General features: G+C 35.6%; 1 protein-coding gene across 1 annotated transcript in view; it reads right to left on the bottom strand.

Annotated features, from left to right (window-relative positions):
• Positions 1-2238: 2238 nt before the first annotated feature.
• LOC143235711 (polycomb complex protein BMI-1-A-like) overlaps positions 2239-14404 on the bottom strand; it is a 55320-nt gene continuing 43154 nt past the window's right edge. Inside the window, exons 8-10 of the mRNA XM_076473922.1 lie at positions 6686-6766; positions 4615-4769; positions 2239-3103 (exon numbers count right to left, since the gene is read on the bottom strand). Of these exons, the coding sequence (XP_076330037.1) occupies positions 2452-3103; positions 4615-4769; positions 6686-6766 (888 nt within the window). The 3' untranslated portion in view covers positions 2239-2451. The remainder of the gene's footprint in view (positions 3104-4614; positions 4770-6685; positions 6767-14404) is intronic.

Genomic DNA, 14404 nt, shown 5'->3' with positions numbered 1-14404 from the left:
AAAATTACTAAAAGTTCTTTATTGTTATTAAAAATATATAAAAACGAAAAATTTTAATGAATGGATAACAAACAACTTTGCTGCTATTGGGAATCGCCGCTATTTAAAGTTTGTTTGTTTTTTCATTTCGCACAAAGCTGCCTGCACTAGTCATATCTAATTAAGCAGTGTAAGACTAGAGGATGACAGCTAGTCATCACCACCCACCGCCAACTCTTGGGCTACTCTTTCACCAACGAAGAGTGGGATTGATCGTGAAAATATAATGCCCTACGGCTGAAGAGCATGTTTGTGTGACGGGGAATCGAACCCGCGACCCTCAGATTGTAAGCCAAGCAAAGCCTAGCCATGCCGACTCACTCTTTAAAATTTGAAAAGCATATAATCAAAAAATATAGAGGTCATTCTTCAAATAATCTATAAAACATTAGTTATGTTTATATAATCTATAAAACTGATAGTTACCACCTGTATAATGGTATAAAAAACATAGTTAAGTTTGTATAATCTATAAAACATAGTTAGGTTTGTATAATCTATAAAAACATAGTTAGGTTTGTATAATCTATAAAAACATAGTTATGTTTAAATTATAATCTAAACACATAAGTTAGGTTATGTATAATCTATCCCTAAATATAGTTATGTTTATATAATCTATAAAGAAACATAGTTCAGGTTTACTCATAATCTATAAAACATAGTTATGTTTATAAGGCTTAATCTAGTGGCAAACATCGGTAAGGTCTTGTATAATCTAAAAAACATAGTTAGGCTCCCCTAGTATAATCTATCGCAAACATATTTGGTTTATATAATCACTATAAAACATAGTTAGTTTTATACATCTATAAAACATAGTTATGTTTTAATAATCTAAAAAACATAGTTAGGTTTGTATACATCTATAAAAACATCAGTAGGTTTGTATAATCTATAAAACATAGTGGCATGTTTATATAGAAACATAGTTAGGTTGTATAATCTGAGCAAAACATAGATTATTTTATATGCATCTATAAAACATAGTTCCAAAAGCGTATAATCTATAAAACATAGTTAGTTTGTATATACAATGCCAAAACATAGCCAGGTTTGTATAGGCCATACCAGATATATTGGCTTCATATCAGGCCAGGAACATAGCCAGGTTTATATAATCTATAAAACATAGTTAGGTTTATATACACTCAGGCCAGAACATCTGCCAGCTAGGTTACCAGGAAGGCTAGGTCCAAACATAGTTAAGGCACTAGGCCTATAAAGACATAGGTCAGGTAGGTCAATAATCTATAGGCCACATAGTTAGGCCAGGTCATCATCTATAAGGCATAGGCCATTGCTACAATCTATAAAAGGCCAGAGTGTTGTACAATCTATATTAAAACATAGTACAGGCCAGGTTCTAGGCTAATCTAAAAAACATAGGTTAGGTTTGTACTATCTATAAAAAGTGATCAGTTATGTTTTATATAATCCAGGCCACATAGTCAGGTTTGATTTAATGTCCAGAACTTTTCTTTTGCCAGCTTATTCAGGTGAATTCTTCAGTCAAATAAACATCAAACCAGTATATCATTCCCTGAACGAAAACAATTTCTTTATCACATCACTCGTGTGAATTACTTGGTCACATTAATCGAAAAGTCCAATGTTGTATTTTTTTCCATTGCTGTACGAAGAGAAAAAAAAAACGGGTCATAAACTAGCTTATAAACACGATTTTAACAAATAATTATCAAAGTCATGTAACATTACGTTTGTTTTGTTTTGTTTTTGTTCTATTGTTTTACACCAACACAATTGTTCTATATGCATGCGTTTCTGAAACATTTACACACGACCGAGTGTCAAACTGGGGAAAAAAAATGTAGAAATATGCTTCTGAACATTGCTGACTTTTCTTTACACGGATATACATATAAACGCATGTATATACAGAAATAGCAAATCTATTTTGATTACAAAACAAATTTTGATAGTACACGAAGTAACGGTCTTGGAAGACACACTGTTTTCATTACAACACGTTTCTTTTTCTTCATGTAGGAAACATTGACCAATTAAGATATACCAGATACTGTATACGTATCAGGAAGCTCTCCCGCATATTTAAAACAACAGTTATCGTGTCCGTTATATTTGTATTTTGGATAAAGCATCTCCAAAAGTGATTACAACAAATACGTCACGCAAGATAAATATTTCAACGAAATCCCACACGTAAGCTGCGCGAAAGAAAAGATAGCCACTCCTTAATAGTTTTATGTTATTTAAATTGTTCTCTTGTAATTTTATCATGAACTAATTATTTTGTCCTCTCAGTGTCCGACTTCTTTGGGACTGTTCAAAGTTACTGACAGACTATTACAGAGTTCGCACATACAGGTACAGAATACAACGCCTTATCCAGCTTAACAGACTAATTACACCAAAGTATGTACAATAGCTCTACATTCTGTGATTGTGGTGATGGTGGGCATGATCCGGTCGCGGGTCTAAATTCTTTATTACGATTTTAGGCCGGTAACTATTCGGATCTGGATTGATCACTGTCAAAGTTCCGCCCTTGAAGCGGTGGTTTCGCCCGGATTCTGCCTTCCTGCTGTACATGTGAGTGTGTGAGAGTGGGGGTGGTGGGGGCGGTAATGGCTTGAGCGATGGCTTGGTAGGCGCCGTCAGACATACCAGTTGCCTATGTTTGTCCAGGACCGGTGGGTTAGCTACGTGTCGCGGCCGATCGTAGTGGCGAATTTGGTGGCGATGGGATAAAGTCAGGTCCAGCGCCTCGTTTTCGTCTCGTTGCGGCTCGAGGTCCTCCCGCGGCGAGAGGCACATCTTTGGTGAAGTGGACGGAACGTGTAATGGAGTTTGACAAGAAAGATAACCAGCACTAGGCGATGGACACGGATTGCTTGTAGATGGTGATGGTGTTGGAGGCGGAGTGAGGGCGGGTTTAGATGGAGTGGTCAGTTTCTCCGTTTCTGCAACGGAATTACCAGGCGACCACAAGTCATCTTCAACACTTAAATGCGTTTCAGGACGGCTACTGATATCACTGCCAACTCCACTGTCCACTTCAGAGTCTTCTTTCGCCTCAATTTTTCAGGATCAACAATTTTGATGGACAATTTTCGGGAGATTTTATGGGTGGAATCTCACCAGGTTTGACAACAAGCAGTTCTGGAGATTTCGATACCTTGAGTTCGCCATCTCTTCTCATTTTTCTCGATTTCTTTACTCGACTTTCTTTCACTTTCTTTACTGTATTTCTTTTCACTTTCCTTACTAGACTTTTTCTCACTGTCTTTATTAAATTTCTTTTCGCTATCTCTGCGACATTTTTCCTCACTTTCTTTACTAGATTTCTTTCATTCTTTTTATTAAACTTATCATTTTCTTTAATAGATTTCTTTCTCATTTTGTCCACGATACAAAGGACTTCGAGTCCTCCCCAAATACAAGTTTGGAGACTTTTGAACTGACGTTGATACATATCTATCTTCGAGGTCAACAGTTGCTGCTAACATTTCTTCTGATTTGCAATTTCGGCTTTTGACAGCTTCAGAGGTTGTTACTACTTGGGAAGACACGGTTAACAGTGTCGAAGTTATGTGACTATTATTCGCAGTAGTTTTGACTACAGGTGGTTTACTAACGAGTTTAATGGATTCGAATAGGTTTGTGGCTTTATTGCCATGAACTGGTGATGTGAGTTTCCTGGTTTCATTTTGAATCGATATGTTTTTTTTGCTTCAGTTTGGCTATAAAGTTTCAAAGTGTCTTCTTGAGTCGTAAGTTTGGCATTTTCACTTAAGCTGGAAAGTCCCTTGACCTCAGTGGTATTTTGAGTTTCGTGTGGACTGTTCAGTTCCTTGGTCTCCGATTGGAAGTTGTGTTTTTTGTATCAGAACGAGTAGAGTCCTTCCTGATATTCGTGAAATGTGCAGATATTTTGCTCTCATTGGGAATGTAAATCTTTAAACCTAACAGGACTATTCGACTTTCTACATCTCGACAGCATCATCAGGAGTTTTGTCACACACTGGAATAGTAAGTTTCTCTTTCTCAACTGAGTTGACTGGTTCCACAGTTTCAGCAAAGTCAGTGAGTTTCTCAGTTTCCATCTGACTGGTAGGTTTCTTTGCCTCATTTAACCCCGTTTCTTTATTACACGTTTGTGATGTGTCTCAACTGGCTTTAATTTATTCTCGACCACTTTCGACGCCTCTTTCAACAGCGGATCATGGAATGTTTCAGTTGTAGCTGTTTGTGTACTTTAGAGAAACTTCCTGTTCCAATCTCATTTTCTTACCATATAATACAGATGAGACGTTGTCACGAAGGAGACGCACGATGGTTTTTCTGTTCTTCAATATTTAGTAACTGTGTGTTCTGTTCATCTTCTAACTGACTGGTACTGTTGACTGAGTTGGATATGACTGGTTGATGACTTAGCTCATCTCCTATTAACACTTCGTTAGCAGAAGCGTAATACCAGAAGCTAAATTTCTTCTGGTGTTGCTTCCACTCACTGTACTGACTTCTTTTCTTTCTGACTCTGGCTGAATATCCATGGAGAATCCTCTTTACTTCTGCTGATGGCGACTCTACCCCATTGGTTTCTCACAACACGTCCCATTTAGCATCCCTGGTTTAGTTACGTCATCACTCACAACTAAAAGTGTTTCAGCATCGGTAGAATGACACGTCTTAAGCCTTTTACGAGGTTTATCCAGTATTCTGTAGAAGAGCCTCATAGGTCCGTTCTAGTAAAAGAAACGAACAAAGGGTAAACAAAACAATCTATAAGAGGTAACACATATGTTTACGTCAGCATCCTCTTTTAAAATTATATACGTTGTTTAAGGCCCGACCACATTCAACTTGAAGATGGATATGGCATAATTTCCTGTTTCGTTCCACATTTGATGTAATGTTTACACACGTTAAAGCCTTTGTGTTTTCTGTGCAATAAAGAAAACATTACTTAACCTCACATAATTCTACATATTGCAAGCTATCTTATAACTAGGTGTTTAATTATTTTATGCGCTAAGTTGTGCTGAAAGTATATCGTTTTATTTCATAATGAGTCTTTGTTCAAAACTTATGTCCAAACAAATTCGTTTTCGAGCTAATTATATATGTTAATTTATTTATACGAATAAATGTTATTTGATTATCCATCCATGAGCAATCTTTACACTTATTTCCACATGTTACATTGTTCTAATTTATAAGGAACACGTGTAATTATATTATAATATAAATTTCATTCCTGGTAATTGTTTTAGTACGATATTAAAATTCAGAGTTATCACTGATAATGTAAATATCGAATGGTATACTTCGTTACGAATTACACATTTACTACTTTAAATGCTTTGAATGACCACTATAGACGTTATTGTCATTTTAAGTAAATTCGCGAAGTCAAACCCCCCAAAACTCCCCTTATCATATGGGAAGGGGGAATAAAAATTTTCCATAACCTAAGAATATAGATGAAACAATAAAAGCCATATACCCCGAGTGCTTTTATAAGGCAAATATTATTTCTTCAGGGATAGCTAAATAAGTGATACACAAAGGGAGTTAAGTGACGTCATGTAGGTCACTTGACTTTCCAAGAAGTGTTTTTGTATATTCCTCAACGTACTGGTCTGTATCTCATCTCCAATGCAACACAGCTGGAAACGAAGTGTTAAGAGATGTTTTGCTTTACAAATGGTCAAGAAAAACTACTCTTAAGTGAAGATTGATTGAAAAAAAAACTTTAGTCAGATCGATTTCTGAAGACACACTTGGAATATTAGCATAAATACACAGCAAGTATAAGAAAGATTAGCGCCAAATATTGAGATTTCGCACTGCATGAAAAACAAAAAATATATAATAATTATTTTTCTGACAGGGAAGAAACCAATGATCAGAGATCTCTGATTTCAGGATCTAGGTGTATTCCACAAGGTTAAACACTGTTTTGATTAGCAATCCCATAAGCCTCTTTTATCTCTCTATCAGCTTTAGTTTTAAATTCGGTTTCATTGCCGATACGTTCTTGAAAAATTTTATTTACATTCATGCAGCAATCCAAAGATCTTCAGTTATTCCATTTTGGGGCCCCAGATAGACTCCAATTTAAGTATTTCCAAAATCTGAATTTATTTCACTCTTTCGAACTGCGCTTCACGTTTCCATTTCGTTTCTTAAGTTCATTAGTTCACCCAAAGTTACGAGCTCTCCAAAATTTTTGTTCATGACATACTCACAGCTAAGATGAACGTTTTCTTCATAGTTTATACGTCTAAACAGCTATTTAGAGAGACCCCTCCTCCTTAATATTTTGGCATAACCATCTCTAATATTTGGACTGCTAATCAGAGAGAGAGGACAACCAATCACAGTACCGACGAGTAACGAAATTGACTCTGTAAGTTACAGGATCCTCACAACTAAAACTACGGAGTGTTTTAAACAGAATATCGGACCTCAAACCCTGGATCTTCCGATTTGCAGTCCGCTACGCAAACCCATTATCCATGACCGGTGTATGATTTTATGGGCTCAATCAACATACAGAGTATATATGTAATTACAATATAATCATGATCTATTCCACTCTGTTTCTTTTGTGATGACAGTAGAACTTAGATGCTGAAAAGAGGGAAAATCTACTTACACGCTTCCAAGTGTAAATATACGCAATATCCATCAGTTTGTAGTCATCAGGCAGTGAATCGTCGTAATACATGATATCAACCTGAAAAGAAAAAAAAAATTCAGTCAATTTCGGTACTTGTGTGTTAACGTAAGACGGGTAACAGCACATTTTCTGGACAGTTCAACAACACTTTCTTACTAATATTACAAGTATCAGGTCAATCATATGAATACGCTACGTTTAGGCACAGTGGAAGGTAAAACGTTGCTAAAGTTATAGTAAAATATAACTGATGAAATCAGACTAATTATACAATTTTTATCGTGTACATGTTGAGATATTTTAAATTTTATGACGTATAAACATTTAAATTTGAAAAAAATATGCAAGTGGGCTATTTCTTATTTTTTTCATAGGAAAACCAATTAATTATATATGCAAAAAGAAAACTTACTATTATTATTGATGACGAGAAATTAATAAACTTGATGTAAATATATATCTCAAAACGCTGATATGGGTTTAACACTTTTACTAATAAAACAGAGAAATATGATTTCTAATGAAAAATCTGGACTACGGAGCTTTATTTATGATCTGGTGTTGCTTATACGTCATAATTTTTGTACACGTGCATCTATATGTTTAATTCTAGAGGATTATCGAGCATTGCATCTCAAAGTCCTAATTTTTTGTTTACTTTGCAGAGAGATATGTATCTGTTTCTTTAAAGACTTTAAAATTTTATAACAAGAAGTAAAGAATATATTTCTTTGAGTCTGCCTTAAGACACTGGTTTACCACCTCCAATACCAACTAAGTATGCACTTTATCTTTAGATGTGTTTTTTCTTATAACAAAGCCACATCGGGCTATCTGCTGAGCCCACCGAGGGGAATCGAACCGCTGATTTTAGCGTTGTAAATCCGTAGACTTACCGCTGTACTAGCAGGGGGCTTATCTTTAGATGCTGTTGGGCAATGTATGTGAGTCACCAACGACACGTCAAGATTTATCGACTTTCAAAGGAATTATGAATAAAGAGTGTGGATAAATGATAAATTTTCTTTTGTTTTAACCAAAACATACCAACAAACAATGACTCTATATGTGAGTAACACTAAAAATCCGTTAGCGTAATATAAATAGCTGTTATCCAAGTAATGATTAATACTACCCATTGATGTTATATATGATTTTGTCGTGTGAATAACAAGCCATGTCCGTTTACACAATATTAGAAACTGCCGAGTCCGTTATTTTGTTCTTGTTACTACAGTAACGAACGCTGTTTATAAAAATAACACTAAAGTGAATACTAAGTAACAGCCTACACTATATACTGGCCCCCCTACAAGGAAGAAAAGAAATAACTTACTGTAAACTCTAATTATTACAACAACATCCAATTTAACCCTGTCGTTCATAAGCAATCACGTATATTGTTCCACGTATACTTCTCACAAATGATGGTATTGCTTACATATATAGCTGTCAAAAACAGAAAATAATCCCAAATAATTTTCAAACACTATGGTGGGGCATAAACAAGTAACGCCCGATAATGGGCAGGTGGTTAAGGCGCTCCACTTGTAATCTGAAGGTCGCGGGTTCGAATCCCCATCATACCAAACATGCTCACCCTTTCAGCCGTAGGAGCGTTATAAAGTGACAGTCAATCCAACTGTTCGTTGGTAAAATAGTCCAAGAGTTGGCGGTGGGTGGTGATGGCTAGCTGATCTCCCTCTAGTCTTACAGTGCTAAATTAGGGACGGTTTTGTGCGAATATAAAAAAACAAACAAACAGAAAAGCATAAATATCCTCAACATTCCTATCGCTGCATCCAGCTTGCTATTCAGATCGTCTTTATGACGTTTCATAATCCGTCTATATAATACGAAGCGTTGTAAAGACCATCACTGATGTAGATATTTCAATAATATAATAAAAAGCGTGAGATACGGTTTTTCTGGTTAATTATCAGGAAAACAATCAGGAATAAGAATGAAAATTAAATTTCTGAAGAACACTTCACACTGCTAGTAAAGCTACACAACACCAAGTATCCTGATACGTATATCTGATAATTTTACACGGTAAGAAGTGTAGACACATCCAAGGTAAGAAGTTCAATTTCTTAAAATTTGGTTATCAGAATCTGTAATGAGCAGAAATGCCATATTACCATCAAATCTGTAAAAAACTCCAAATTATAAATACGAGAGACAGGAAACTTCATCAGATTATGCATAAGTTGAAATCGACAAAGATCTCTACGGTATGCAGGAGTAACTACCAAGAATTTCTGTTGCTCAGAATGTATGTATAACAAGGACGACAACTTGTGACGCGACGGAGAAATAAGACTTAGTTTGAAGAGGTCTCAGCGAAGGACTGAGGACTGAAGAAGACGTAGAAACATATTTCTGGCAAAGTATTTGTTTCTTAACCCTCTAGAAACTGGCTATACTAGTACATCCTGCTCGTATGTTGTTGTTTTTTTTAAATGTTTAACCATACACTTGAGAATAATGAAGAGATAAAAAAGTTGAAAAAGTTTAGTTTAAACAAGTCACGTGCAGGTGAACACGGAGCAAAGCTGAATGTTGTATTCTAACTCCAAGAAAATGCTCGTTTTTTTACATCTACTGTTTTCGTACAGCGAATGTGACAGTTTCGGATGATTCCGTCAAGATACATTACCCTGGAACATCTGATGGTCTTATCCAAATCATAATGACAAGCGTAGTAAAAGTAATGTGTGTATATAATTAACATATGATTCTTTCATTCCTTTTTTTTCACACTTCCTCTTATTTTTTCACACGGATGAAAGACGGAAAATGAAATACACAGCATTGTTAATAAAGCCTGTCAGCAAAATCTGTGCAGTGTAATTATTAACTCTACTAAATTGGCGAAACTGGTGGCCCTCACGAATCAACGAAACCGGAAGTTGACGCTTAGCTATTTGAGCCAGAGAGACAATCTCACAGAGAAATATATATATATATATATACACTACACGTATTCCTTGCTAGCTTTTAATATATTTCTCCACCGAACGACGTATTATGAATGTTATCAGAGTTGTCAGTTATCAGTATATATCTGTGTGGATACAAGGAAAATACAGGATAGGATAAATAAACACGTAGCGGTCGGCGTAAGAAATTATTGATTATTAAGCCGCATATTAAATAAAAAAGTAAATCAATGCCTTCTTCCTAGCAGAATTAACTTTATCATCAACCATATAAAATTCGAAACGCAACACGCAGAACGTTCGAGTGCGAGTGTTTGTATACATACTCTCCTATTCATCTAAAAGCACGCCTCGCCAGTCAAAGCTATTATATTAATAACATGGGCTTCCTTCCGCACTGTCAAGCAGACAGCTCCCCGTTTCTTCCCCTACACGTGAGACCCGCCCTTTAGGGCGCCTGTCTACACCCCCAGCTTCACTGGTGCAATCAAAAGGTCCACAAACAAGCTGTGTCTGTCAATTCAAACTACCAATAGTGATTGGTCAGTAATAATGTCAGTTTTACATGACGGCCCTACCTAGCACGTAATTAAGATACAAACAAACACAACAAATTTTTAACATCCCTGAACATATGTTTTTACTGTATTTTTCCTTTAGTCTTCACATAAAAGTTCAATCATACAACGAAGAGGTACGTGACTGCACTATTATCTAAAATAGCTATTCAAACAGAAAATTAGATACAGTTTTTAGTCAATTAAGAACCAAGGACAACTGCAAGCTAGAAAAACGAAAAGAGATAAGTACATACGTGAAGAGATTGCAACGCCTTCGTGCACAGGGTGAGGGCAAACTGTTACTACACAGATTTCAGTTAGTACTCAAGAAAATAATTCAATTGTTTATTTCTGAGTAATAGTCACAACTTAAACTACGTTCTAATTGAAACAACTGTACAAATAACTTGAGTTACTTTTGACCTATCCTGCATACCTGGAAGACCTTGTTCTTATCCTAATCAAGGTATCAGTTGTGACTGTTTTCTAAACTTTTAAGTATCCCTGAAATCATTCTTATAGACATGTGAGCTCTTCGAATACTCCTCTATATAGAATAGAATACTACTCTACTGGTAGATGATTGGTATATTTCGTTATATTCAACATCTTGTTCAGTACTGTTATTATACCTTTGAGATTTTCTGACAAAACTTCCCAATGAAATACTCAAGTGTAGACTGACAAAATATTACAAGACAAATTTAAGCCTGAATAAAGAAACAATTCACAGTTATGTTATGCATGAAATACGTTAACCAACAAATGGCATATTTGAGATGTAATCTCAAAAACCTTATAGTTTGTTTTGTTTTGTATTTCGAGCAAAGCTACACGAGGGCTATCTGGAATAGCCGTCCCTAATTTAGCAGTGTAAGACTAGAGAGAAGGCAGTTAGTCAGTACCAACTCTTGGGCTACTCTTTTACCAACGAATAGTGGGATTGACCGTTATTTTATAACGCCCCCACGGTTGAAAGGGCGAGCAAATTTGGTGTGACGGAATTCAAACTCGCGACCCTCGGATTACAAGTCGAGTGTCTTAACCAACCTGGCGGGCACCAAAAATCTTATGAAAATGAAAATATTAATAATTCATTTCAAAATTCCCAGTGGCATAGTGGTATGTCCGTAGACTTACAACGCAAAGAACTGTTTTCGATATCCATGGTGGACAGAGCACAGATAACTTATTGTGTAGACTTGTGCTAACTACAGACAAAGAAACCATTTCAAAAACTCGTTTATGGTTGCTGTGTTTATAAAACTATTAGCCATTTTTGATCTCTAAAACAGCACACTGTAGCTCACTGGAAGCAAGCAACTTCGTAATACTAAAATTCATTGTTTGATCCCTACGTTGGTCACACCAAAGATAACCTATTTTGCAGCTTCGCATTTAACAGTAAATAAAACGCACACGGGCGCAAAAACGTTTACTCGATGTCAAGCATAAATGATACATCTGTGGTTGTTCTCATAACACAAAAGCTTATTTCAAAGGTTCTTGATGAAAAAACAATAAACTACTTACACCTTTTCCAACAGATGCATTGTCGATCATATACACTTTTATATATTTGTACTTAGTATTGTTCTGTTTTATGATAGTATAGTGTTTCACACTTACTCTAAATCCACTATTAATCTTTTTTACACACATAATTTCAAGTTCCCCTTTTCCGTTTAAGCATCGATTAGTGAGAAAGAAGACTAAACATATTATAATAAAAACCAAAGATTAATTAACTCATTTTGGTTGAATATTCGACTCCTAATGATGACTTAAAGATTTTGAAATGTTACTTACACTGTCTTTGACAAAAATGATTGTTTGTACCCATATCGGTCATTTCTACAAAGTCCCTCATCATCATGAGCTGTCTCTAATCTATAACTCAATATGCGTCAACCACGCTCGAGCGGCACCAGTGACTTTCATTCAGCACACTGAGATAGAGTCAGTCAGCGAATGTAAAATTTAATGTTAGCATGAAATATCACTAGTATATTTCTAGCGTCCATACTTACAATTCCCCACAATCGAACTAATTTTCACGCCGACTGGTAATTATCACAATACAAGTTAATACTTTGCAAGTACGTTGTGTCGTGTATCACGTACAGTCAGTAATTTTATTCAAACTAATTGGACAGAAATGGGATATCCTGCTCTACTAGCTTATTCGATTACTGCAAGCTTCATTCACAGTTTGATTCCACCGTGACAACAACTCCACTAGTTTTTATATTATGTTTCAATTTCGAAAATCAACCCTTCAGTCACTTTGTCTCCAAATCCTTCCAGATTAAAAGGAAAAGGATGATCTGACAGCATACTCCAATACTTCCCACAGATTATCAAATGGGTTTGGATCTGAAGATTTGATTTGCCAATGAAGATTATGGCAAAAAACACATTTTGAAATAGTGAAGAACAATACTGACACAAATTATATTGGTATTGTCATCTGGAAAATACCTATAACCTATAGGAAGACATTCAGCATAAGAAGATATATTCGGTCTCCTTGAAAGCTTAAGAACTTGTAGGATTTAATAAGATAATTCAGAAAGACCAAGGAGCCCAATTCGTTAGTACTGTATCTCATGCATTGTTCTTTTTGAAATGAATGTTCTTTGTTCGTGGTAGATGTCGCCTCTGTCGTTGCATACCTATGGTTTTTGCAACTGTTCTAAACTTCCGTCTATCCCTTTCTCGGACTGGTTTATGTTGTCCCCGATTTCCCCAGTTTGTTGATGTGTGTTAAAATTTGACACCCAGTATAGGCTTTTATTTCCATGGAGAGGGTCCCATTGTGTTTGGACTGCGCATAACCTAAATGGTGAGAATTTTGGGGCTGTGAATCCCAGGTTTCATAGTTGATACCTACACTATAGGAATGACGGCCAAATCACACTATTTGGCTACAGAGGTAGTAGCGTCTGGCGTTGTTGACTAGCTAACTGCCTTTCCTCTAATCTGTCAGCTCAAAATTAAAGACGACTATGATAGATAGTCCAGCTGAGCTTTGCACAAACATCCGAAATATTGATTCAGTTAGCAAGTCTGAGGTTAATACGACCCCAAAGGCAATGCCGCTACTTTCGAGGTCAGATACATTCTTAACCTTCTTCATAAAAGTGGAAAGTGAGAACTGTTAAAACCTACACTATGTTGTTGTTGTTTTGAATTAGGCACAAAGCTACACAATGGGTATCGAGTGAGAACTACCTACACTATTCATACTGATGCAAAAGGAACGAGCATTTTGTTGTCTTGTTTAATCATTGAATAACGGAAAAACAAATAAATATTGATGTTTCTAAATGTTTTGGCCATGCAAGTTAGATTTGTAATGTGAAACACTGAACTGGGCGTCTTATGTAAAATGTGTTACGTGTAAAATATAAAAGCTAAGTAAACAAGTTAAGTATTACAATACGACTTACAAACAAAGCTAAGAAAACAACTTAAAAAACAAAAACAATGCAGTAAAACAACTTACAAAACAAAAACAATATAAATATAACTTACAATACAGAAATAAAGTAGAAAATACCTTTAAATACAGAAACAATGTAGAAAAGAACTTGCAAAACGACAATGTAGAAAACAGCTTACAATACAGAAACAATGTAGAAAACAACTTACATGTACAAACTTCATATACAAGTCGACATGTACAACATATAACAGCTAAGTTCTATATACAAATTGTCATTCATAACATACAACTAAGCTCTATACACAGGCTGTCATGTACAACCAATAATAGTTGGCCCTCTACAAGAGACGTATCATGTATAGGCTCTGTATATAATCCAAGTGTATAACATACAAAAACTAAGCTCCACGAAACATCGATAATATCAAAGAGCTATGTTCTACATACAAGTCCTTTTCATGTATGGCATATAAAGCTGTACAACTATGCCTGCTTTCCATAGAGTTGTGACACGTATAGTAAATATTTCTTAAGTGACATCTATATATATATATATGTATGTTTTCAGCACCAATGTTCTACAGTGTAATGATAAAATGGCAAACAACAATTTACAAGAACATTCTGGATGGTTCGACACAATCTGGGCTTGTTTTATTCATGCAGCATGTTCCCCCAAAAACAAACAACCTTATCATGCTAATATAATAATAAATAGTTTAAAAAAAACAAACGATTTGTA

This window comes from Tachypleus tridentatus, chromosome 12 (genome assembly GCF_004210375.1).
Source record: "Tachypleus tridentatus isolate NWPU-2018 chromosome 12, ASM421037v1, whole genome shotgun sequence".
In the NCBI taxonomy this organism is placed as follows: domain Eukaryota; kingdom Metazoa; phylum Arthropoda; class Merostomata; order Xiphosura; family Limulidae; genus Tachypleus; species Tachypleus tridentatus.
This window is presented reverse-complemented; position numbering and strand designations above follow the sequence as displayed.